At 44.7% G+C, this 24799-nt stretch overlaps 3 protein-coding genes across 4 annotated transcripts; 1 reads left to right on the top strand and 2 right to left on the bottom strand.

Moving 5' to 3' along the window:
• Window positions 1–72: 72 nt before the first annotated feature.
• On the bottom strand, window positions 73–5988 carry dmtf1 (cyclin D binding myb-like transcription factor 1). Its single transcript, XM_062483364.1, has 17 exons — window positions 5740–5988; window positions 5017–5139; window positions 4792–4890; window positions 4564–4649; window positions 3856–3964; window positions 3689–3765; window positions 3396–3553; window positions 3258–3290; window positions 3031–3140; window positions 2620–2848; window positions 2342–2493; window positions 1833–2012; window positions 1680–1762; window positions 1432–1590; window positions 1119–1328; window positions 926–1028; window positions 73–847 (listed from the first exon to the last, which is right to left on the bottom strand). Exons 2-17 carry the CDS (start codon window positions 5123–5125, stop codon window positions 813–815), a joined length of 1932 nt encoding a protein of 643 aa, XP_062339348.1. The 5' UTR covers window positions 5126–5139; window positions 5740–5988; the 3' UTR covers window positions 73–812.
• Window positions 5989–6196: 208 nt separating this feature from the next.
• cwf19l1 (CWF19 like cell cycle control factor 1) lies at window positions 6197–10396 on the top strand. Its single transcript, XM_062482700.1, has 14 exons — window positions 6197–6307; window positions 6566–6650; window positions 6738–6822; window positions 6949–7050; window positions 7153–7367; window positions 7619–7734; window positions 7820–7904; window positions 8058–8204; window positions 8311–8518; window positions 8814–8893; window positions 9061–9270; window positions 9611–9730; window positions 9864–9961; window positions 10062–10396. Exons 1-14 carry the CDS (start codon window positions 6201–6203, stop codon window positions 10204–10206), a joined length of 1803 nt encoding a protein of 600 aa, XP_062338684.1. The 5' UTR covers window positions 6197–6200; the 3' UTR covers window positions 10207–10396.
• An 86-nt stretch (window positions 10397–10482) lies between these two features.
• On the bottom strand, window positions 10483–22339 carry cd9b (CD9 molecule b). Of its 2 annotated transcripts, none has more exons than XM_062482701.1 (8): window positions 21779–22339; window positions 14948–15050; window positions 12176–12273; window positions 11981–12055; window positions 11775–11876; window positions 11559–11648; window positions 11187–11270; window positions 10483–10953 (listed from the first exon to the last, which is right to left on the bottom strand). In XM_062482701.1, the coding sequence occupies exons 1-8, from the start codon at window positions 21845–21847 to the stop codon at window positions 10888–10890; spliced, it is 687 nt and encodes a 228-aa protein (XP_062338685.1). In that variant the 5' UTR covers window positions 21848–22339; the 3' UTR covers window positions 10483–10887. The 2 variants fall into 2 exon arrangements, with proteins under 2 accessions (XP_062338685.1, XP_062338686.1); XM_062482702.1 differs by lacking the exon at window positions 21779–22339 and adding an exon at window positions 18661–18837.
• Window positions 22340–24799: the final 2460 nt, after the last annotated feature.

Raw genomic sequence — 24799 nt, 5'->3', positions numbered from 1 at the left:
CCTGTTCACACCACTCACTTTCTTACCACTTGTTAAAAAATTGTGCTTCCTTCAAGTGATGAGTCATGAAAGTGAGCAAAAATCTTTCAGAATTTATTACACAATAAATAAACACAAAAAAGCATGGGAAAAAAAAGATATGGCAAATAATTAAGGCTCTTAAATATTTACATATATTAGGATTGTAATGATGGGCATGGTCCTACGAATACAGAGGGTGAAAAAGACAGATCCTGTTTAAGTAGATACATTTGTAAAGAACGTGTTTGACAAAAATACATTCATGTGAGTAGAACTTTGTTGTGTTACACAGAGCCAGATGAGGATGAACATTCACACTCAACCAATCCCTTGGAACATTTGAGCTTTTCCTAAACCACGCGATGATATTTATCGGCAGGGATTGACGCATCTTGTGCCTTTAGTACATTTGGACTAAATAGTGTCTAATAACAGTTTAGTGACTCGTGTGGATGAAATGGAGAGTTGGCTGAGGAAGAATGGACCACTACTGTGGTAGTCAACATCTCTTAAACTCGCTTCCTTTCAGACAGAGACCAAAGTGCAAGAGATTAGCACCGTGAGCGTCCAGGTCAACTTCCTGTGTGTCTGCGATGAGGTCATCCCACCTGACCACGTCTCATAAGGCCCCTATGGACGCAGACAGGAACTGATTGAAATGCCGGCAGCTTTATTGAGCTGTGGATTTGTACATCAAGCTCAACCAATGAAAATCAAAAAGCACTGGCAAGAACCGTGGTCCCCACTGTCCTGGGTTCTAGTGATGGGATCTCGTTAGTCCCACTCACCCTTCAATCAGAACCCTCCTGGCTCTCCAGGATCGGATCTACAACGGAGAGAAGAACACAGTCAGCGCATGCGTGAGAGAGAGAGGGAGGGAGAAACTGAAAGAGTAAGTTTGTACCTGTCAGTGTGCTGCTAATATTCGCTGGAGAAACAATCAGCACTGTGCTCTCTGTAATTCCAGCATCCACCACTTGCTCCTCGACTGTGGGTGAACCCAGTGCCTACCACACACACACACGCAATTTTTTATCCACAATACAACCTTGGATTTGCAACGTGTGTGTGTGGGTGAAGGGAATAGGGACGAGTACCTTTTCTGTGAGGCCGTCTGCTATTGGCTCCTGGGGGTCAGCAGGTTCATTTCCAGAAGAGTCTACCAAGAGGTTGTCTGCCAGCTGCTCATCCTCACCCCGCCTCTCTGTCTCCACAACCAGCTCTGCTTGGCTGAGCGGCTCTGAGGAGGCATTCTCAGAGGTGACTGTCTGGATGATGACGCCGTCACTTGGGCACAAACCGTCCGCCTAGCAAGTAAGTAGACAAATAAGCATACACACCAATAACGTAAGATGAATACATGCCTATGCATATTAAAGCCAGTTTCTGTGTCCAATACTAAACACTAACCGAGAGGGTTTGTAAAATGATGTGTTCTGGTGACGAGGGGGAGGAGCTGGCTGTCAGAGTAACCGTGGGATTGGTCGACAGGCTGAGAGGCAGTCCCTGATTGGCTGCTGTCTGAAGGTAGTATGTCCCTGGAGTCCCAGTTGGCTGAAGGTGGAATGACTGAGGAACACCAGATAAATATTTACATATTTAGATCAAAAGTGAAGATTATGTATGTGTGTGAGTGAGTCTGTATATGTATCACTCACAGGTAGGATCTCGAAGGTCTGCAATGCCCCAGTATTGAGTGTTATCGTCTCTGTATCACTGGCAACAGTGGAACTGTCTGTGGCTGTGAGAAATCAGAGTTAGTGAAACACACACACACACACAAACACACACACAATGTGTTGCACACTCACAGAGGTGTGTGATCTGCAAGGGGATCTGGACAGGTATCTGTAGAGCTGTGACAGGACTCTGGGCGGAGTTACTGCTCTCCTCCAATCGGGTGACACGGATCTGAAGGGATGGGGTGGTGGTAGCTGTCCCGGTTCCAGACGCCTGAGACTCCATCACTTCCTGTAGACCCTTCAACAATACTACAAGCACACACACTTCCATCTTTAATGCTTGTTGATACCTTAAGGCAGTGGTTCCCAACCCTGGTCCTCAGGGCACCCCTGTCCTGCATGTTTTAGATGTTTCCCTCAAATGAATGGTCATAAGCAGGCTTCTGCAGAGCTGGATAACGACCCATTCATTTGAATCAGGTGTGTTGGAGCAGGGAAACATCTAAAACATGCAGGACAGGGGTGCCCTGAGGACCAGGGTCGTGAACCACAGCATGAGGGAAGGTGATAAGCAGGAAGTGTATGAGGATGCAAGGGGATGGATGAGCCCGTTTTTTGTGTATGTTTTGTTTTTTTACCATTTATGGGAAGCTCTTTGTGATTGGCCACTTGTCGTTTGATGCTCCACCACTTGGACCGGAGCCACTGCGGAGAGCGGACACTGCTCCACCCACCGGACAGCTCCTCCCAGTTCAGCTCGTTCTCATCGTCCACTTCCAGATCCGCAATCCTACATGAACACACACACACACACACAGAGACATTAAACACCTCAATGATACAGCTTCTATGAACATTCATGTAGGGTATCAGTAACAGTAAAAAAAGGGCGGGCTCTCCTGTCTCACACACACACCTGCGTACTAAGCTGAGGTCGTCGTCTTTCGTCCACTCAGTCCCCCCGCTGTGTTTCCAGTTGAGGTAGTTGAGCCACTTGGAGCGGCACTGCTTTTCTGAGCGCGTGCGCACCAGCTCTGCCACCGAGGCCCAGGACACGCCCCCCGTCACCGCCACACCCGGCGTCACGCCCGCCAGCTCGTACACCACCTCGGCCAGGCGCCTCTCCTCCTCCTCGCTCCACTTCCCTACACACACACACACACACACATTCAGAGAATCGAAGTCACACACAAATCCACGTTTTCACACCATCAGAACCCTGAATATCACAAGAACTACAGCAGACCAATAAAGCTACTAGTGCTATTTCAATAAGGCTGGAAAAATAAATGTGAATGAGTAGATAGCTTGCATGTGCGTGTGTGACCTGTGTTGCAGGTGTCCTTCATCAGTCGGCAGCGGTCTTTGACGGAGGACGCACTGCGACCCAGAGCTGCTCCTATGGTGGCCCAGTCGTTCCCAAACTTTTTCCTCAGTCTACACACACACACACTAATCAGCGCACATACTACACACTGCAGCAGCTGTAAGTGTAAGTGAGAAAATATGTATCTCACACTCAAAAGAAGGATGAGAACAAGGAAAACGACTCACTCTTTCAGTTTGCCTATCTCTTCAGGGGTGTACCTTGAATCAAGAGCACACAATGGAGCCATCACACATACACATCGACAGCACAAACGTGTTGACAATCATGGTGTGCATCTGTGTGGATGAGCCTTATTTCCTTACTTGCCCACGTGGTTGCGGTTGTCGTACATGCGGAGTACGCGACGATACACAGCAAACAGCGGTCTGTTGAGTCCCCAGGCCACACTGCGGTAGAAATCCTTCCTCTCCTCCTTCGACATCTCAAATATGATCTCAGCGGGGTCCTCCATACCCCGGCCCTGCCACACACACACACGCACAAAAAAAGATAGGTCTCTGATTCAAACAGTACTGATATGGTGGACCAGGGCTATCGTCTGTGTATGTGTTTATGTGTGGAATGAAAATATCAGCTCTCAGCATTTCAGAAGTACCTTCAGATAGCGCTCGATGTTGCTCATGAGAAGATCAATCTCCTCCTTTGACCACATGCCCTGTTTCCACTTGTGACCTGTAAAACAACCAATCACATCATGGCACCTTGGCTCACATGACACAGCTTGGGAGACATCTGCACGTGTGTTTGTGAAGGTGTGTGTACCTTTGTTGGCCAGTGTATCCTTGTCTTCCTTGGTGGTAAACCAGGCCTGGCTGACAGGAGAGGTAAAATCATTCTTCTCGGGAGACAAGGGGTCTTCATCCTGCAGAATCTACACATCAGATGGAGATAGTTATTACAGACCAGTCAATACCAGCACATACCAGTCCAGACATTTACAGACTGTCAGTCCGGAACATTACCAACCAACGTGGACCAGCCCAGACTATAACAGACCATCACTGACCAATCTAGACCATTTAAAACCAGTCTAGACCAGCACAGTCCAGTCCAGTCTAGAACATTACCAACCAATTTAGACAATTTCAGACCAGCACAGATTGCTCTAGTCCAGGGGTGTCAAATCCTGGTCCTCAGGGGCCGCTGTCCTGTACGTTTTAGACGTTTCCCTGATCCAGCACACCTGATTCAAATGAATGGCCGTTATCAGGCTTCCACAGAACTTGATAATAACCCATTGATTTGAATCAGGTGTGTTGGAGCAGGGAAACATCTAAAACATACAGGACAGCGTTCCCTGAGGACCTGGATTTGACACCCCTAGTCCATTACAGACAAGTATAGATCAGTCCAGATCATTCCAGACCAGCACAGACCAATATAGACCATTATTGACTTGTCCAGACCTCTCAACCAAGACCAGTACAGACCAGCACCAGGCGGAGGAGAGGTTAGATTTGGAAGAGGTACCTGAATTTGGGCCACGCCTTCTTCTGTGAGGTCATCGTCAGCCGTAGCAGTCATCGTGACCTCAAAGCTGTCGTCGTTTTCGGACACTGTGTACGACATCACATGTCAGCAGTGACAACACTCGGAGCAGAATGACTTGTCTGAGGAATAAGTTGTGTTTTAGTTGTGAACGTGTGTTCTGCATTTAATCTAGTTCTGAAGCCTTGATGAGGAGTAAGAGAGACTAACTTGGGAGCGTGACCACGGAGAACTGCTGGGGTGAGTCTGTGTCATCTTGGTCGTCATTGGTTAGCCGTAGTCTCTTTTGGATAGGCTCTGAGTCGTCATCTATGAGCACACGACCCACAGACACACAAGGTGACAGGGAAAAGATGTGATTGATATCCCCTTCAATTATATTGTTGAGAACAAATCGTTTGGATTTTGTGCTGTGTGTGATTGCGTGTGACCCACCATTTGATGGGCAGTGCAGTATGATGCTTCCATCACTGTCCTGGGTGAGTGTAACAGAGTTGACTGTCCCTAGAGTCACTGTCTCCTCCTCCTCCTCCTCCCTACTCATGCTGCACCTGGGGACTAAGTTGACGCCTAATTATTTAACCCATAGTGGTATGTAAATGACACAATTTCAACTGAGTGTATTATATTTATTGCTTATTATTCAGATACATTTTCGTCCAGGTCACACAAGTGCAGAGTAGGAAAGGAAGCGGTGGAGCTAGAAAGGATCAGGACTGGCGTGGAAGGTATCTGAGGTGTTGATGTGATGGCCAAGCTAATAAAAGAAATATATGGATATGACAATGGAACACGCATTAAATTAAAGCTACTATTTCAATACAAGCTACCAAGTCATATTTGAGGCAACCAAACAGAAAATGTTGGAACACCGCCACATATATTATTGTTACTGGCTATAACAGTGTAGTGGGCTAGCCTAGCATTTTGCTAGCATACAGGGCAGCTTACTGGCCAGCTAAATGAAAGAAGACGAAAAGTCTTAGACGCCATGTTAGTTCAGCGGGGGAAGGCTTATGGCGTCTTTGCAATATAACGATAAATAAGGTCGTTATTCTGTAAAGTGCTTATTATGCATCTCGTTCACCCGGCGCAGCCCCTTTAGCACCTCCATCCCCAAACAGAAACTGAATTTTTAGGTTTGATTTTGTTACTTACTTCCTGTTTTTAGTCCGGGCACTTCGGAGAGACCAGGATGGAAGCAAATGCCAGGATGGACTGTGCGATGGATCCTGGGTTGCCCAATTCGATTTTTTCTTTAGTTTCGCAGGTAATAATGGAGGCCATAAAAACGAATCATCAAAATGACAATGAAGATAAAATTGAATTATTTTATACACTGACTTATAACACAATAAAACAATGAAATCTAAATCTAGAACCAATGTTGCTGTTAATAACAATTTTGGCAACCTTGTGGTGTCACCTTTATAGTCTGTCGACTTGGTTAGGACTTAACTTTTCTATAATATTTTGAGAGCCTTAAAGTAAATATAGAAAACAAAATAAAATTGGTTTATGAGTATCCAAATAATATTTATAGTTGATTCTTCAGTGTCCAAGTAAGTGGAAATAAGAAGGAAGAAATATGTTATGTGTTCCGTGAGAAGGGTAGTCGGATGGTTAAAATAGCCGTACAGTTCAAGCTGTGTCGTGAAAATCAAACACGAGTTTATAAACATCAGTTGCGTATCAATACGGGAATGGGAGAGCAGCCGTTGAGAGTGTAAGTTGAATTACCATCACTAGCTGGTTAACCACCGTTATACTGGCGTATTCCGTGTGTGGGAGGATTTTGGCTACAGTAGCTGGCTGAACCAAATAGCTCCAGACATTGCTGTTCTACTCTCTTTCTCACTTCTAACTTTCACAACTTCCCAATGAATTACAATAGCCTGTTTTCCCGGGGAAGCGTTTTGCATTCGGGCTTGGGGCTGTGTTGTCGCTCTGGTGTTGTCTTGGTGAACTAATTCATTCATTGCAGGCTTGCATGTGGCGATGTGGTAGGACGAATCAACGCTCTCTTCAACCGTGTGCGGGCCATTCAGAAAAAGAGCGGCCAGTTTGACGTATGTAAAATACCACGGAATGTTGTTGTGTTGTCTCTCACTTGCAAAAAAGATAACTAAAAATCACACTTCATTTTCTGTCTGCAGCTGCTGCTATGTGTAGGTGACTTCTTCGGCTCCTCGGCTGAGGCCGAGGCAGAATGGCAGGAGTTCAAATCTGGAGCAAAAAAAGGTTACAATTTCAACAAACTAGCAAACAAACAAAACACAAGCCATTTGAGTCAATCACAAGCTGTTCTTGATGCACTTAAACTCAGTTGGTATGTATCAGTAACGATGAACTCTTTTCTTCCTGCAGCACCCATCCACACCTACATCCTTGGGGCTGCCAGCCAGGAAACAGTAAAGTACTTCCCCAGTGCAGATGGTTGTGAGCTGGCTGACAACATCACCTACCTGGGTAAAAATACTGGGCATGGGACACCTCTGTTGGAATATCATATGTAATACTTCCTGAAGGACTGATCATCCTTTATATATTTGTGTGTGTGTGTTGTCTCAGGGCGCCGGGGTGTGTTCACGGGGGCGTCAGGGCTACAGATAGCGTACGTGAGCGGGCGAGAGGCCCTCCAGGAACCGGCTCCAGCGCACTGTTTCAGCCCCAAAGACCTAGGCGCCCTCGTGGGTCCGCTGGCCAACAACACCAAGTTCAAGGGAGTGGACATCCTTCTCACCTCCCAGTGGCCCAAAGGTGTCTGGCAGTACGGAAACAACCCTGTAAGCAGCCGTTTTCATACTATCTCTGTCAGAAATGAATAATAAAAGGCAGAAATGCCACCAAAAATATATCTAAAAAATAAAAACAGCTGTCTTCACACTTCACTACTGACTCCCGGGTTGTAGGGGAACTGTGTGTTTCAGTTTGTTGGCTTGTCTTTCATTTCCATCGAGGAAGAATTTCTCCCGAGTCTCTGTGGTAATCTACCTGCAGTTTGTCTACCCTTAATCTGGCCTTTCTTCAATTGTAGGAGCTCAATACGAAGTTCTGTGGATCCAACTCCATCGCCAGCCTGGCTGACAAGCTGAAGCCTCGCTACCACTTTGCGGCCACTGAGGGAGTTCACTATGAGAGGCTGCCGTACAGGTGCGTTCTGTAGCAGACCACAACACTTGGCCGTCCACATTGAGACGGTCTAGTGACTCGTGTGTTTGTGTGTGTGTGCCTGAAGAAATCACGTGGTCCTTCAGGAGAACGCCCAGCACGTCAGCCGATTCATCTCCTTGGCCACCGTCAACAACCCCGCCAAGAAGAAGGTTGGCCTACTTCCTGAACCCAGCAATATCTCCCACACAAATGTTGCGCAAGACATCACCACGACACACGGGACCTTACAACCATGTCTACCTACCACTCTCCCATTAGGCACCATACTAGACAAACTCTTCATTTTTCCCTGTGCACTGTAGTATCTGTACGCCTTCAGCATTGTGCCGATGAAGAGCATGGACGCGGCGGAGCTGGTGAAGCAGCCCCAGGATGTGACGGAGAACCCCTACCGTCGGGCGGGGAGGGAGGCGGGGAGGATAGTCATCCCCGAGGCTACAGGGGAGGAGGTATGGACAGAGCGTTAACCTTTTTTCCACCTCTCTTTTTCCCCGCCGTCTCTGTCACTCACTCTTTGACTTCCTCTGCCGTCGTCCCCACTTCCTTGTTCCTCAGGAGCCGGCTTCCCAGTTCTTCTTTGATCTGAGCAAAAAGCAGGGCGGGGGGCACAGGGGCCGTGGCAGGAAGCGCCCTTCAGACGAAGACAGGCGTGGCCAGGGCCAGGCCTGGGACGGAGGGGACAGGCAGGGCCGGGGCCAGCCCCTGGAAGGAGACGGCCAGGCGTGGGGGGGAGACATGCCACCCAAACAGCCCCGCAGGCCCCGTGAGTGTGCCCTGAGTCGTGACGGTGGCATGCGATGTCATAAAAATTCACAGTGGTGCTATAACCCTAACCACCCAGATACGTCGTAAGAAAATATCACACCTGTTTTACTCAATGTTCCCTGTTGAGGCGGGAGAACGAGATTAAATTGATTATGTATCTTGTTTAAATAGCATAGTTTATTTAATTTTTGGAAGTGTCGGAGATCTGGCTTGACATGTACACCCATCAGTATGTTGGAGGGAGTACAGTCTAATTCCCCCCCCCCCCCCCCCCCCCTTCTCGCTCTCCTCAGCCCAGCCCACTGGCCCCTGCTGGTTCTGTCTGGCCAGTCCTCAGGTGGAGAAACACCTGGTCATCAGCATTGGCACGCATGTGAGTACGCTGAGGTACTTGCACCAAAACAGCTGTTAACGGTTTGAGGGGTTTATAAAAAAAAGAAAAAGTGTTCTTGTTTGTTTGATAGAACTGAAGTTAAATGTAAAATCGACGTCTCTTTCCCCCCTCCCTGGGATGGGATTTGGTCTGTGTCTTGTCCACAGTGTTATTTGGCCATGGCGAAGGGAGGTCTAACCCCGCAGCACATGCTGGTGCTGCCCATCGGCCACATCCAGGCTGTGGTGCACATGGGCCAGGAGGAGGTGGAGGAGCTGCAGCGCTACAAGGAGGCCGTCCGCAGCTTCTACAAGAGCAAGGGGCTCCGCTGCGTGGTGTTCGAGAGGAACTACCGCAGCCAGCACCTACAGCTGCAGGTAGACTCGGGCTTGTGGTGCGCGCACACACACACACACACGAGGACACGCGTAGAAACGCAGACAGGAACACGCATGCTTACAGACAGTGGTGGTCCTAGCACATTTGGAGCCCCGGTGCGAGGTTTACCACTGCCGTCCCCCCAAACCCGCGTCAACGGACCGACAATGGGTGTGACCACACAAACGCAGTACGTTTTTTATGCCAGCAGAAGGCGGCAAAAATGAAGGAAAATATAATATATGGTTCACCCGTGCCTAGAACCGCTACTGCTTACAGATACGATGCGGTGGACATACAGACACACTCACCTAACCCAGTTAACCCTGCCCCCTCTAGGTTGTACCTGTACCCATGGACAAGTGTTCCTCTGAGGAAATAAAGGAGGCCTTCATGGTGCATGCTGAGGAGCAACACATAGAGATGATGGAGATCCCAGAACACACAGACCTCAAACAGGTACACGCTCAAACGCGACACCCGTGAGCCAACACATTCTTCATAGCCGCCATTACCTCGGTTCATGTCTCAATATTGAGTGCCAAATGTGTTTCCTGTGAGGGTGTGCGCGCGCTTAATCTTGTCCTATCAGATCGCTCCCCCTGGGACGCCCTACTTCTACGCGGAACTGGACTCCGGCGAGAAACTCTACCACCGCATTCAGAAACACTTCCCTCTGCAGTTCGGCCGGTAAGTAGCAGAAGGAGACTCCCCTATTCTGTTGATGAGGTAGAGTACAGGTGAGGTGTGATATGTGGAAGACTAGACGTGTGTCCTGTGTCGTGCGTAGGGAGGTCCTGGCTAGCCAAGCCGTGCTGAACATTCCCGAGCGGGCAGACTGGAAGGAGTGCAAGCAGACGAGAGAGGAGGAGGACGAGTGTTGCAAACGGCTGCGAGACGCCTTCCAGCCCTTCGACTTCGCCTTGGACGACTGAGAAAAAACGCCCGCGCGCGGGAGGAGGGAGTCTTTGTTTCTGGGTCGTATACGGCATCCATGTTAAGCAAAATGAACTGAAATGGTATCCTCGTTACGTTTTCGGAGTACACTGCCCAATGTTTGTAAAGAAGGCGTCATGCTTTATTTTGTAAAAGGAAATTGATTAAACTCTTAACGTTTGGCAAATTCTCCTTGTGAAAAGGAAGGTTCCTAGACCAGAGAGACATGTAAGTGCATTTATACTAGATAATCATAACCAATTTGGAAGCACACACTCATTAGTTTACTTTTATTTGGCACTGTACAACGATCTTTATTCATCAAAACGTCTGCATAAAAATCCACTGCTTATAAAATCATACTTCTCTTAAGGTAAAGACATGTAGCTTAAAGACAAAATGAGAGAGGCTCACACACAAAAGTTAGTAAAAATTAAACTGTGGCAAACATTGAAGGCGTTATGCATCCTGAAGAGCTCGACTTCAAAAAAGATGAATATGCTTCATCCTCGACACGGTAAGGGGTTCCACACCTTCAAAGGTGACCGGTTCCATCCAGTGTGGAGCTTGTGAGTGAGGTCTTAGCAACAGACATTAAAACCTATTTGTAGACTGAAACTAAGTCTGAAGCCAGGACAGACAACAGTGTTAAGGGTACGATTCAGGTTGTGTGTGTTCATCTACATGATGTCCCGGGATCTCCTGATGGCGCAGCACAACAGCATGCTGAAGATCATACCGAAGATCTGCAGAGATGAAGAGGGAGTAGAAGTCAATCCGCAACCATTACATCAAAAATGGTTCCAGATCGTCGATCGCAGTCAGCTACCAAATCTCTTGTCATAGCATTACACAGCAAGCACCATCAAATCATACATCTATCTAATGGCCAGTTGGGAAGAACACAATGTGGTGCACAACCTGAAATGTTATTGGCAAAAAACGAAAATTCTGGGAGTTGATTGATAAAGACACTCACCATGATGACACCAATGCCGATGCCCACACCTCCGATGATGTGCAGTTTGGAGTTGAACATCTCATCGATGGCACTGGGACAGCTCTGGAGAGATATGAGGTACATCAACAACACAGTCCAACTGTAGAATCCAGCTTTAAATAGAGCTCATCAACCATCTAGGGGCGTCAGGTGGCTGAGCGGTGAGGGAAGCGGGCTAGTAATCTGAAGGTTGCCAGTTCGATTCCCGGTCATGCCAAATGACGTTGTGTCCTTGGGCAAGGCACTTCACCCTACTTGCCTCGGGGAGAATGTCCCTGTACTTACTGTAAGTCGCTCTGGATAAGAGCGTCTGCTAAATGACAAAATGTAAAAAATGTGAATCTTTGTTACCGTGGTGATGAAGGCCTCCAGTCCCTCCTTCTTGGGGCAGGTGTCCCTGGCGCTGTCGATCACACTGCCTGTGATGCCGCAGCAGTTCAGCTGTGTCCCGGGGGGAAACGTGGACAAGACGGCTTTAGTTCTGCTTAACAGTCTGAGGGTTTCACCATAGAAAACAAAACTGCATTTCTGGTAGAAAATCGATCAGAGTTGCGTGTGAGAACTCACTCCAAAGTGGATTAGACGGAGTGTCTCCCTCAAGGCCTCTTGGCTCGTAGTCATATAGTTGTTGTAGGTCTGCTTGTAAAATTCTGTGATATCTTCCACTACCTGTGTGTAGAAATGGAGCGTGAGTGAGAGAGAGAGAAACGGTAAATCAACAACGGTGGATAAACAGCATCATGGCAGGGATGCGAACATCCGGCCAAGCTCACCTTGTCTTTATTCGAGAAACCCCATACCCCAGCAGCCACCTCCACGGCGAAAATGACCAACAGGAAGAAGAAGAACTGGAAGCAGATGGAAGGGGGGGAAGGGCAATGAGACTTTCAGCTATTCAAATAGTCTTTTAAATCGATGATGCAGCAGTTTATCCGATTGGTGAGGACCAACGAAATGAAGCTCCTCACCAATCCCAGCATGCACGGCGACTCTTTGAGGGCGCCACAGCAGCCTAGGAAGCCAACCACCATCATCAGAGCCCCCGCAGCGATAAGGATGTATACTCCTGAAAGACACACGCACACAAATGAAAGGAACCCCCAAACAGTCTGTCCAACCCACATAATGACACATAGGCTCCCTCTACAGGACAACTGTGGTACTGGTCTCTAGGTACACAGGCCAGAGTAGAGTTTACTGAGACCACAAGTGTGTTGTTTTTCTTGTCACTCGATGCAAGTGAGGTTATGATTCATGCCAACACTGTCACAGAAGTGGCCTCCACCACAATTACACAAGTCGGTCAACACCAGCAACACTGATGACACTCCCTACGAATACAACCCCAATTCCTAAAAAGTTGGGACGCTGTGTAAAATAAAATTAAAAAACAATACAATGATTTGCCAATCTCATCATTTTATTCACAATAGAACATAGAAACATATCAAATGTTTAAACTGATGAAATTGACCATTTTAAGGAAAATATTAAGTAATTTAGAATTTGATGGCAGCAACACGTCTCAAAAAAGTTGGGACAAGGCCATGTTGACCACAGTGTAGCATCCCCTCTTCTTTTAACAACCGTCTGTATGTCTGGGGACTGAGGAGACCAGTAGTTGGAGTTGTAGGAGAGGAATGCTGTCCCTTTTGTGTCTGATACAGGATTCTTGCTGCTCAACGGTCCTGGGTCTTCTTTGTCATATTTTTCGTTTCATGATCCACCAAATGTTTTTAACTGGTGAACGGTCTGGACACAGGCAGGCCAGTTCAGCACCCGTACTCTTCTACTTATGAAGCCATGCTGTTTTAACAGATGCAGTATGTGGTTTAACATTGTCTCATGGAAATATGCAAGGCCTTCCCTGAAAAAGATGTTGTCTGGATGTAAACAAATGTTGCTCTAAAACCTGAATATACACCTTTCAGCATTGTTGGTGCCTTTCCAGATGTGCAAACTGCCTGTCTCATGGAAATATGCAAGGCCTTCCCTGAAAAAGATGTTGTCTGGATGTAAACAAATGTTGCTCTAAAACCTGAATATACACCTTTCAGCATTGTTGGTGCCTTTCCAGATGTGCAAACTGCCCGTTCTATAGGCACTAATGCACCCTCAATACCATCATAAATGCAGGATTAAAGATACTCATTTTAAACCCAATCATGTTACTGACCTGTTTGCAATTAACCTAGTTAGTTGCTAAATGTTCCTCCAGCTGTTTATTTTTTGTAACGCTTACTTTTTTCCATCCTTTTATTGGCCACGTCCCAACTTTTTTGAGACGTGTTGCAGCCATCAAATTCCAAATGACCTTATTTTTTCCATTAAATTGTACATTCCCTAAGTTTAAACATTTGATATGTTTTCAGTGATCTATTGTGAATGACATGAGTTCATGAGATTTGCAAATCGTTGCATTCTGTTTTTATTTACATTTTACACAGCGTCCGAACATTTTTGGAAATGGGGTTGTAGAACCCTTATCTATTCTACACAACTTCTCCCCTCTCGGAAACCTGTGGTTAAGATGCTTGTCATTTCAGACCGGGCCTCTCTGGTCGACACGCCTACTGAATTTAGCTATCAGTCTCTGGCTGGAATGAGAGAAGGGAGGGGGACTGGACGGTTCTCAAGTTGAGAGAATGAAGGACAGAAACAAAAGGAAGCACAATGATGTCCCTGTCCTTGAGCGAAGAAAGAAGGCTGTGTGTGTGTGTTTTTTTTTTCTTGTTTTCTTGTCACTGTGTGTGTGTGTGTGTGTCTGGCCCTGGTGTGGACAACTGGTGAGCCTTAATTGCTCTGCCCAAGGCACAGGACTGCTATTATACATACACACACACACACACACACACACACACATACATACACATAAAACACAGGCCATCTCTACATCTGCCTCCAAATAATTATCAGAACAGAGTTGGATTTGTCTGGAGTATCAACATATCCCAGATTATCTGTGAAGTGTCCCTAGGTTTAGGGTGAGGATTAAATGTGGTGTCACCTGACAGAACAGGTTAGGGACAGGAAATCGATTGGTCTGCTTTGATTGACTGAAACCAGTCTGCTTTGGTCATCTCAAGTTCATCATACTCAAGAGTTTTCAAGAGGAGTTTAGGGACAATGTGACAGAAGAAAATCGATGTTTATATTCAGAGGCAACCACTTGAGTTTGTTTAGAATTCTTTCACAGTTGTGTTTATGTAAGACAGCCAGTGGGAGTCCATATATGTCTACTACGACATCACTGGCTCCCTAGCCCCTCCCCTCCCACTCAAATAACAGGGTGTTGCCCATTCCCATGGCAACCCACCCGACTCACAAAGAGGCATTCTAAATTCCTTGATTCCTCTTAACTTCCCACTTTCTGTTAATCTGCCGTGAGATCACAAAAATTAGTAACATGATCGAGGTGAGTTTATAAAGAAACAAACAAACCAAAAGTGTTTGAAGGTGATGAAGGGAGATTCAGGGTGGGGGTTGAAGTGCTACTTAGGTCCTTGTGTATAGAGGTGGAGGTAGGTGTATGTGGGGCTAGGAGGGTTGGGGGAAGGTTTCAGGGAAGCATGTGGTGAGTAATTCAGGGTTGGGGTTGAAGTGTTGCATGGGTGAGTATGCATGTGTGTAGAGGTGGATGTAGGTGTGTGTTGGGGAAGGTGGGGATGGTTGGTGGTGGTGGTTGGGGGGGAGGGTGGGGGTGGGGTGTAGGAGTGGCAAGAGTTGTAAGCTGTACTCACCGGTGAAGAAGACAGAGGGAGAGTCTTCTCCTTCAAAGAGCCCTGCAGTCTTAGTATCAAAGCGAAGCCACAGTCCCACAGCCAGAACTCCGGTCCCTGCCAGCTGACCACACAACACACACAATTATTTGAATGTCATTCCCTTGTATACTGCCTCTCCAGTCAGTAAAATCCTGTGAACCTGTCTTTATTCATTGTTGATCTTATTTGTTGTATATAAAAATAAATCAATAGTAACCTAATACTGTTAGCCATTGTGAAGTAAATAATTAAACCTCAGAACCTCCTGATCACACAACAAAAAGCCTTCATTTCCTCCATCCAGTCGAATCCTATCGTGTTGTGTTACAGATCAGTCTCATTCCGTCTTTGTGAATATTCACAAAACCTTGAAGGAGGTCCATACGACCAGGTCACAATCATGTCTACATCAGCCTACTTGGCAACTAATTTGTGTCTAAATACATATCTATATATTTATATCTAAATGTGTGACTTAATGTATCATGAGGCGATATGTCAGAGTGGTCGGATGTGTGTTTGTTTATTCTCTCACAAGGTCTGAACGAGCTGAAGAATGAAATCTAACAACACTTAACAGATACTGTCCTCTGTAAACATGCCGGAAATAAATGGGAGCAGTTTAACCAGACAGACTCCTCCAATACCACTTCAGTCAAGAACCTGTCTCTCACCCTCCAAAGACAGTTCACATACATAGCTCAGTGAGAGGAAGTACAGAATGTGAAAAAAGGAGAAATGAATTCCGAAACTAACTGCAAAGTTTGTGGGTGTGTGTGATGATTAATCAGCATCCTGTTCGTCATGCTGTTCACCCCATAGAAACGGGGACACACACACACACAAAACAATGGGATTGGTAACCATGTCCTCACAGGCGTACATTTCCATGATATCACAGCAAGATTGCTGCTGATGTCTCTGCTTGTGAAACTTGATCCCCCTAGAAAACTGACACACTGCGGAAGAGCTGGACCATGTCACAACATGCACCACACCTCACCGCCGTCAGAACCCACACCACAACATTCCCATAAAACATGCGTCTCCCCAGCAACTGGATATTGTGACCATGCAGCAACAAAAAGATGCAGTTTCATTTTATTAATATAAAAATATATATATATATAACAGAAGTGTGTGAAAAAGGTTTTAAAGACTTATTTGGGCATTTGGAATCTGTAATAGGGCTGTTGACGCAACATGGCATTTTCACTGTCACACCAGATATAATCAGAATTATCATCATAATCAATAAATGGTTAAACATGTCTTTGTGTTACATGGACCTGTTATAAAAACTGCGTTGTAACTTTTCAGACCACTGAAAGTGTGAAGTTTTGTTGTCCTTGGGTGTGACACCCCTAAAGTAGGCCATATATTTTAAAGGAAAAAAACGGTATTAAAGTATATAATTATGGAAATGTATGCAAATGTGACTTGCTAGCTGCTCATGACAGGTTAGTGAGGAATAGCATGATCATTAACTGACACAAAAGGCTGAAACGTCCTTTGCTGTGACAGAAAATGTCCACTGGTTTGAATGCTTATTTCCTTAGAACACATTTATGGTGCAGTTCAGTGAAAATGTTCCAAAAAACTGAAGAAATTGACAATGTAGATTGTCAATTTGACCCCTTATATTTTCAAAAACAGCAGATTTCACACTCCATAAATATAATATTTTTGTCATAAATAATTTTGATTTACAAAAAAAGGGTAATGGTTAGTTTGTCAACTACCCAATATCTCCTACTAGCATCCTGTGGCACAGTTAGCTGAGACAAATAACATGTTTCAAACTCTTCACCTGATCTCTGTCATTTGTGGGAAAGTACCACTTTCCAAATTGAATAATTTAGCATGACTCATCATCATGTGTTTGGAACAAAATTAGTGTGTGGTCATACAACAACCCTCCTGGACTGCGTGCACACACACAAACAGTAAAACTACATTTGGCTGGCAAAATTAACTTCCATAACATGTCATTAGTCTTCTTATGAAGATCCCAATAAATAGGTCCGATCAAGTTTTTCCAGATGGATACAAAGTGTGCTGAATTGCAACACTTTAGACACTGACACCATTCATTTAGTCAAGGACACAACTCCAAAGAAAATTCCAGCATTTAATTTGCTTTTGTCAGGCTGTCAGAATGTGAGAATCATTTCAGAAGCATGCAGGTACCTGAACATTCCACACAGACACACCCACGCAGGAGAGAGGGAGGGTATTTTGCTACAAATTCCACTTTCTCAGGGTAACATTTTCAATCATTTCAAAAGCTGAAATCTACTATCCAGTCATGACTGAAAAAGGTTTGTGTGGATGGGAATTGGGTGATGATAGCTTTATCACTATCAGAGAAGGTTTGACCAGGCTCAGACAGTGTTTGCTTGTCTAGGTAGAAATAACAGTATGGCAGAAATGTCATACCAAAGGTTGTCAAACATTTTACAACATTAAGATTTGTTAAAATAGCAGACACTTATCTAAAGAGAGGTGAAAAGTGTGTAAAGTTGGTGCAACAGGATAGAAGTGTGGAGTTCTAACAGTATTAGTGGTTATGGTCAATGAACTGTCTGAGTTACAAGACAGAGTGAAGCAAAAACCATTTCAATATGAAGTCCTCTGACATGGTAAAGTCAGGCTCTACATACTTTTAGTTATTTATCAACCTGCACCTACTTCTGGCAATTGTGGGCCAGTTTCTGCTTCTTTGTATGCAAACTGAAACTATGTACACAGAAACTCCACCGTAAACAATGATTAGACCAAGCTCGGCATAGCTATGTCTTTAGTAATGCTCGTGTGTGAAAGAGAGACAGAGATAAAGTGGATGAGTGTGTTTGTGATTGCATGTTATAGACAAGGCCTTCATGTATGCAAGCAGATATCTAATCAGGAAAGGCAGACTAGGTCAGGAGAGTGACTAGTCAGGGTTACTAGATCAAACTCCTAACTGGTGTAATGGACTGGGATGTCTCGTTAAATCAACAGGCTAATCCGGAAACACACACACACAGTCAGGCTTTCGACATCAATGAAGACACCTATTGTATCAGAATTGGGAGGGCATGTTCAGCCCAACCAGTTGGGAACATAGACACACTCCCAGAAGTGCTCAGCCACAGGTTCAGACCAAGCTGTGTGACACCTCAAGACTGTCACAGAAGCTCTCTCTAAGAGGCCAGTCTGAGAGGAGGATTAAATCAGAGGGCTGGGAAACTTGCCATCTGATCCGTTTCTGTCTCTCTGACTGACCCCCTCCGCCGCCCCCCCGCTCACAAACCAGTTCACTCCACCCCACCCCCCACCACCTTTTGCTAAACCTCTCTGTCAGGTTTCCAGACAGTGACTGGTGATTAAATCCTAGGAGGTTATCTACCATTCAACGTCCATTTAATTTGTCTGAGATCAGTTCTGTTCTCTCTGTTTCTTGCCACTCAGACCAGTTGTCTATCGAGAGTGAATGTAGTATTGTTTAACTGGTAGTAGGTGGAAACTGCTAACTCACTCCCATGTTTCTTTGCCTCACAAACTCAACCAACACAAGGAGCAAGTGTTAAACCCCCACACTGGAAAAAGGTTTAGTCCAATTTGTCTAACTTCCATCTTCACACGTCCTAACACTAACATTCTCTCGCCAACTAACTTTATAAAGAGGAAGAGAGAGAGAGAGAACCTACCCAGAATAAGAGGTTGAAAATGTAGATCAGGTACTTGATGCATTTCATTCCCCCAACGACTCCCATGGTGATGATTTAAAGCTGAGGTTTGTCCGGTGAAGAAAAAAATCTAAGTGGGAGCTTTACCCTGTCAAACTAAACCTGACGTCCTCACTTCTTCTTTAGGCAGTGCAGGAGATAGAGAGGGAGGGGGAGGGGAGAGAGGGAGGGAACTAAAGGGGAGGGGGCATTTTTAGGGAGTCACACCCTCCTTTTACACACCTGGTCTTCAGTTATACAATCATGGGATGGGGGCGGGTCTGTGGTTTTGGATGGCAGGAAGTCATAGGGGGATGAGCGATATTCACGTATAACTGACACAACCTACAGACAACTAATAGCTCATTAGTTGTCCAAAAACAAGGAATATAATTTACAAATAGATATAAATAAATTTATGTTTTACATATGTTCGGGATATTAACGTTTATTGATACAGTTAATTATCAAAACCATAATCTCCCCCTTGCCCCCCAAAAAGAACATTTGTATGGTAAATCATTTCAATGTAGTACGTCATTATTCAATATGAACTTTGATGTATTCTGTGTCACATTAATAGCATGAACACTTTACAGCAGGACTGCCTTATTGTCAAAAACAATGATACTCTGTTTATAGAAGAAATATAGTACAATCTGTTTGATTTCTTCCAATTCCAAATAAAACCATTTAATTCTCCTCCCAGTCATATGCAAATAACCATGCTTCAGCAATATGTGTCCACTGAAGCTGTTAAATCAATTGAAAATTAACACATTAATGCACTTTACATGCTCATAGTACATTAGAAAGGGATAGAAGTTTAGACAAACTTTAAATATCTTATTTATTTATGCTTTTTTTGTTTATTTAAAAAATGTGTGTGACAAAGATGACCCTTAACTTACATTTAGAAACAACTTTACAGGACATTTAATTCCCACTTCTGGGTTGCAGGCCCTGTTGTTTTTCAGAGAAGGTAACTCAAGCCCTTCTCTCCCTCTGGATTCAGAAAACAACAAAACTGTCTTTGTCCCTACTCTGACAGCCTTTCTTTCTTTCTTTCTCTCCCTCTCCGTTCTATTCTGTCCTCCACCCACAGAAGGGCAGCAGGATATTAAAGTAAATAGAAACAAACAGCAAGGAGGAGGTAGACATTGTTTCTCTTGTGTTTTCCCCAATTCTGACAATGTAGCTGATCCTTTCCCAGGCTGCCATATCTGTTAGAATCTCCACAGAGATGTTACCTGACAACAACAGGTGGTAAGAGCTCAAACAATATTATCAAAGTAACATGCCCATGGCAAAGACCTGGTAAATAAACACAGTAGATTTTAGGTTGATAAAGATAGGAGCCGATAACCAGCATCGGACTATCAGGTCTCAGGTATGTGGACACAATGGCTTCTGTACCATTTTGCATGAACAAAGCAGACAGGGCCAGTCCCCTCACATAAACACACACACAATATTTGCATGGTATATGGTGGTAATTATAATTTGATCAGATACTGCGTTGAATATATGAATGGATCTTGAACATAGAATACAGAGGTAGCCTACAATTACATTTTAATTTATGCTCAATGGCTACACCTGTTGGCGAGTGATGGCGTGTTTCTCCTGCAGCAGGGCCTATCTCTAGTCCCCAGCAGGTTTCAATACCTTTTTTTAAGATATCTTTTAGTATTGGTTTCTAACGTGGTGTTCATGAAATGAATGTTTGGTAACTTGGCCGTTTTCCAGCGTCTCTTTGGTGAGGGTAACATTTCACTTTTATAGTATCAGAAGTAAAAAAGTGGTCTGTGGACTAAATGTATTATAAAATGGTGTCAGATAAAAATATTGGAAATGTGTTACGTGTAGTTAATAGACATAGGAATCAGTTAAATTTTCATTTAAAATGTGAAAGTCTGTAATGAGTGATGGTAGTTGGCTAAAATCATTTCATCACAAAGTTGGGTTAATTTTGAGTGGGGTTGGTTGGCACAGTGATTTTGAAGATATAGGAATTTAATTAAAAAAGTGGTAATACATGTATTATATGCGTGATGGGGGCGGGGGGCTACTAGGAGGGCTTACTGTGAAGGGCTTACTGTCCCTTTTAAATGTTGTCTAATAAGAACATTGTTGTCAACATTACGGTCTTCATTCTTGTTGCCTAATCCTGAGGATTAGGGACAGGGTTAGGGTTGAAATATACATTAATTCAAATGAATTGCATAAAACATGTTATTAAATTAATATTAATTGCTTAAAATATATTATTAAATGTTCAAATAGTTTCTATTGGTTGCTTCATTTCGTGTAACTATAGCAGTTTAACATTGTGCCAACCAACCCCATACTGTGTGCCAACCCCCTGATGGGGCTGGTTGGCACAAATGCACAACATGACTTTAATCACAAATCACCACATTTTTGAAAATATTTGTGTACATTTAAACATATTTAATTATAGCTTAGACCATAACGTTTCATTTGCTGCTGGTTAGAATATTCTAACATAAATGATGCCAGAGAAATAGGCAGACAGTGAAAACTGTGCCAACCAACCCCGGTCTCCCCTACACTAAACATTTAACGTTAATAAAATTGGGGTTATGTCGGATGTTCATGCAAAAAATATATAAATGACATGCGCTTTAATGTTGGATAAATGATTTCCCCCCCAGAAACATGGTAACCTAGGGTGTCTGTAGTGCGCAGTTGTCAAAGAAACCTAGACGGAGAATAAGACAAGTAAGGTTATCAACGGGTTATCACTCAAAGTTATCCTCTGTAGCTCTGCACAACTATAACGCGTCGCTCAACAGGTGTTCTGCAGCCAAGAAGATGGGTTACATAAACAAATACAAATTCGTTGCGTTTTTAAACAGAAAACGCACATATGATGGCTAACGTATGACCTCAAATCAACACGGCAACACAATCACTTTAAAAAAAGAAAAATAACATGTATTGTAAAAAATTAACACGTAACTATCACATACAGGTTACATTCAGTGAAGTTGAAGGCAAGCATAGTTTACCACTGTTATATCATAGCCTTTACGTTTTGCACATCCTAAAGCAACCTAAAGTATGAAAGACTTACCCAAAAAACAAAATTGAAGACGAATAGCACATATTTAATGCACGACTCTCCACTCGTCAGCAACGCCATGTTGTTTGTCGGTTGTCCACTTTATGATGTGGCTGGAATGACTGAACAGCGAATTTGTGCAATGCAATCTTTGACAGTTGCAGGGAATTGATCACTTCGATTCAAACTCATTCACTCTGCCCTGCAGCGTGCTTCGAATGCATATGTAGTGGCGTGAAGCGCACTCCCACCTCAAGTGTGGTCGGTAGAGGAAAATGCTTGCTCTCTCTTTGTTTCTTTAGACCAAAGTTCACCGTATCTCTTTCCCGAGTGAGAATTGTGTAATGCACCCTTTGAGTCAATGCAGTGTGTTTGTGTGTCTGTGTTTGTTGAAGGCTCGACTGATTTACTCTGACGAGGCAGCTGGCTGTAATTAAGAGTCAGGATGAACTCGAGGGCTTAGCCTAAGTCTCGGTGTGTCACCCGGTCTTTCCGACTCAGGTACACATCAGAAAAGGTGTTTTCCCTATAGACCCCCCATCTCACTGTCTATTTGACTGTCTGTCCGCCGCTCTGTCTCTACTTTTTTTCCTGTCTCTTTGAAGGCCTTGTGTTCCAGCATTAGGGTGGATGACAGGGCCCGGGTGGGAATGTGACAGTTTTTTCCTCAAAACAAAGGAATCAATGTGAGTGGTGTGTCTGATCAGCCCACTGCTACTGTTCCTGATGCACACATGCACAAACATATGCGAGTACACACAAACAGTAACACACACACACACAAACAATACAAAATGTCTCTCTGTCAGCCTCTCTCTCTCTCTCTCTCTCTCTCTCTCTCTCTCTCTCTCTCTCTCTCTCTCTCTCTCTCACACACACACACACACACACACACACACACACACACACACACACACACACACACACACACACACACATAGACAGACTCACACCCGGAAGTCGTTGATGAAGCTATAGGCAGGGTGAGAATTAAGGGGGGGGTGGGGGGGGGGGTGGTTGGAGGGGTCTGACCCACCTAATTAAGACTTGGACCCCCCTAAAAGAGGAAAAACAACAAGTCGGGGGGGAGGTCGATACACGCCCTGGAGAAGAAGTTGACCCCCCCCCCCATTGTCATTGTATAATTCGCACTCTGGGCATAGGTTCTATATGTACTGGCAACAACTCATGACAACAATAGGCCACGTCAAAATGCTTGTGTGTGTGCGCGTTGCCTGTGTGAATTCGTAATATTTTGCCAAGTCAAGCTGAGTCCTTTGGAATGCACTACAGATGATGACAAGGATGATAATAAACAGATTAAGAGTCATGACATCAATGTAGATAGGAATATGGGTTACCAGATGGCGCGTAATCACACCAATGTTACGGTTCTGAACACGCAAAGGCTATTTCCCACTGTAGCTCACACAAATGGTCAATTTATCCAATGCCATTTTGGAGAAAATACATTTCTTTAATCCGCCTTTAGGCGATGCCTCGTTACTTTTCATTGCGTGCCCTGGACCATCGTTCTCACTTCTGTTCTAACTTCTCTACAGGTCATTTCTCTGATGAGGTCTGTGCGCTCTGAGCTGACAGTTAGGTTCTGTTTTGCGGGACAGAGACAGACAGAAAGAAATATCGAAAGAGATAAAGAGAGAGAGAGTGAGAGAGGGAAAGAGAGAGAGAGACAGACAGACAGCATCACGGCGGTGGAATCGAGTCTGAGCGCAGGATGAAAGGCTGCGTGTGTTCGTTCTGAAACAACACGGGTCTTAACGAGTGCCGCTGCACCCCCCTCTGTATAGCGACAAAGACTCCCTTCAAAAGCCCCCACCCGGCTTGTGGGGTGATGCAAATTCTAGAAAGAAGCAGGAATTGTCAGGGCACGGTCATATAAGGAGAGGAAGGCCTATTTCCACAAAAAGACATCAACAATGAAATGGGGTGAGGACGCCTCACGATTACCCCAAAAATCGGTTTATAATCTGAAAAATGGCAGTGGAGGAGCAGGAGCTGGAGCGTCTATAGGTTCAGCACGGAGAAATTGCAAATATGTACAAACTTCGACATGTTATCGTTGGGGAAAACCTTATCTTGTTTGATTGTATTTACTTAGTGGACACTTCCTGTATGGAACATAATTCGAAGTGTTACAATGAGAATATTAATAACTTTACCAATCTCTCCATGCTGACCCGGATAATAATCTTTAGGTCAGATAATTTTATATCTTGACATGATTGAATCGATGTTGATCCAGAACGCTGTACTATCTCGCTGTACTACCACAGGAGGGCAGACCTTCTCCCAACACACAATAGATATGGTGTCGCAGTCAACATTATCTGTAATACTGCACATGGCCACATGATGCCACTATATACAGTGCCATCCCGCAAAACTTGTGGAATGGTCTCAAAAGGTCATCATGATTATCATCATCATCATCATCATCATCATCATCATCACCAGGCAAGTCCTTCTGGTAAACCGAATAACCTCCTGCCCAATATTCAGAGACTTGGTGCAGGTCTTTATCAAGGGCCATTTTATAACCCATCCTTCTAAATATAAATTTCCTGTGTGTGTGCGTGCGTGTGTGTGTGTGTGTGTGTAAGGGATTGAACGCGAGGGAGGCAGCCAGAGTAGATGAGGATGAATGAGCCGTTGAGGATCGACTCCTCAGGCTGGAGCATGTGACATTTTCTCCATTCTTCTTCTTTCCAGGAGGAAATTAACCAGATCGGGAGCAGCAGAGGAAATGTGTGTGTTTGTGCGTGCATCTCAGGGAGATGTGTAGGTCTGACACACTTCAGTCTATTTATGGGACATGCCTTTAAGTGCCTTGATGAAGACAGGTTGAAATCTTCTCTCATTCTATTTTGGAGGTGGCAATGGACGGATGGATACATGTGTGGATGTAATGGTGGGTGGAGGATCCCTGAATGCCATCTGTGCCAACTGCGCTGCTACCACAAAATACGTATGAATTGCATGCCAGTGGTTGCCCCGAATTACTGTGTACAT

The sequence above is a fragment of the Osmerus eperlanus genome, chromosome 17 (assembly GCF_963692335.1).
Source record: "Osmerus eperlanus chromosome 17, fOsmEpe2.1, whole genome shotgun sequence".
NCBI classification, from domain to species: Eukaryota; Metazoa; Chordata; class Actinopteri; order Osmeriformes; family Osmeridae; genus Osmerus; species Osmerus eperlanus.
This window is presented reverse-complemented; position numbering and strand designations above follow the sequence as displayed.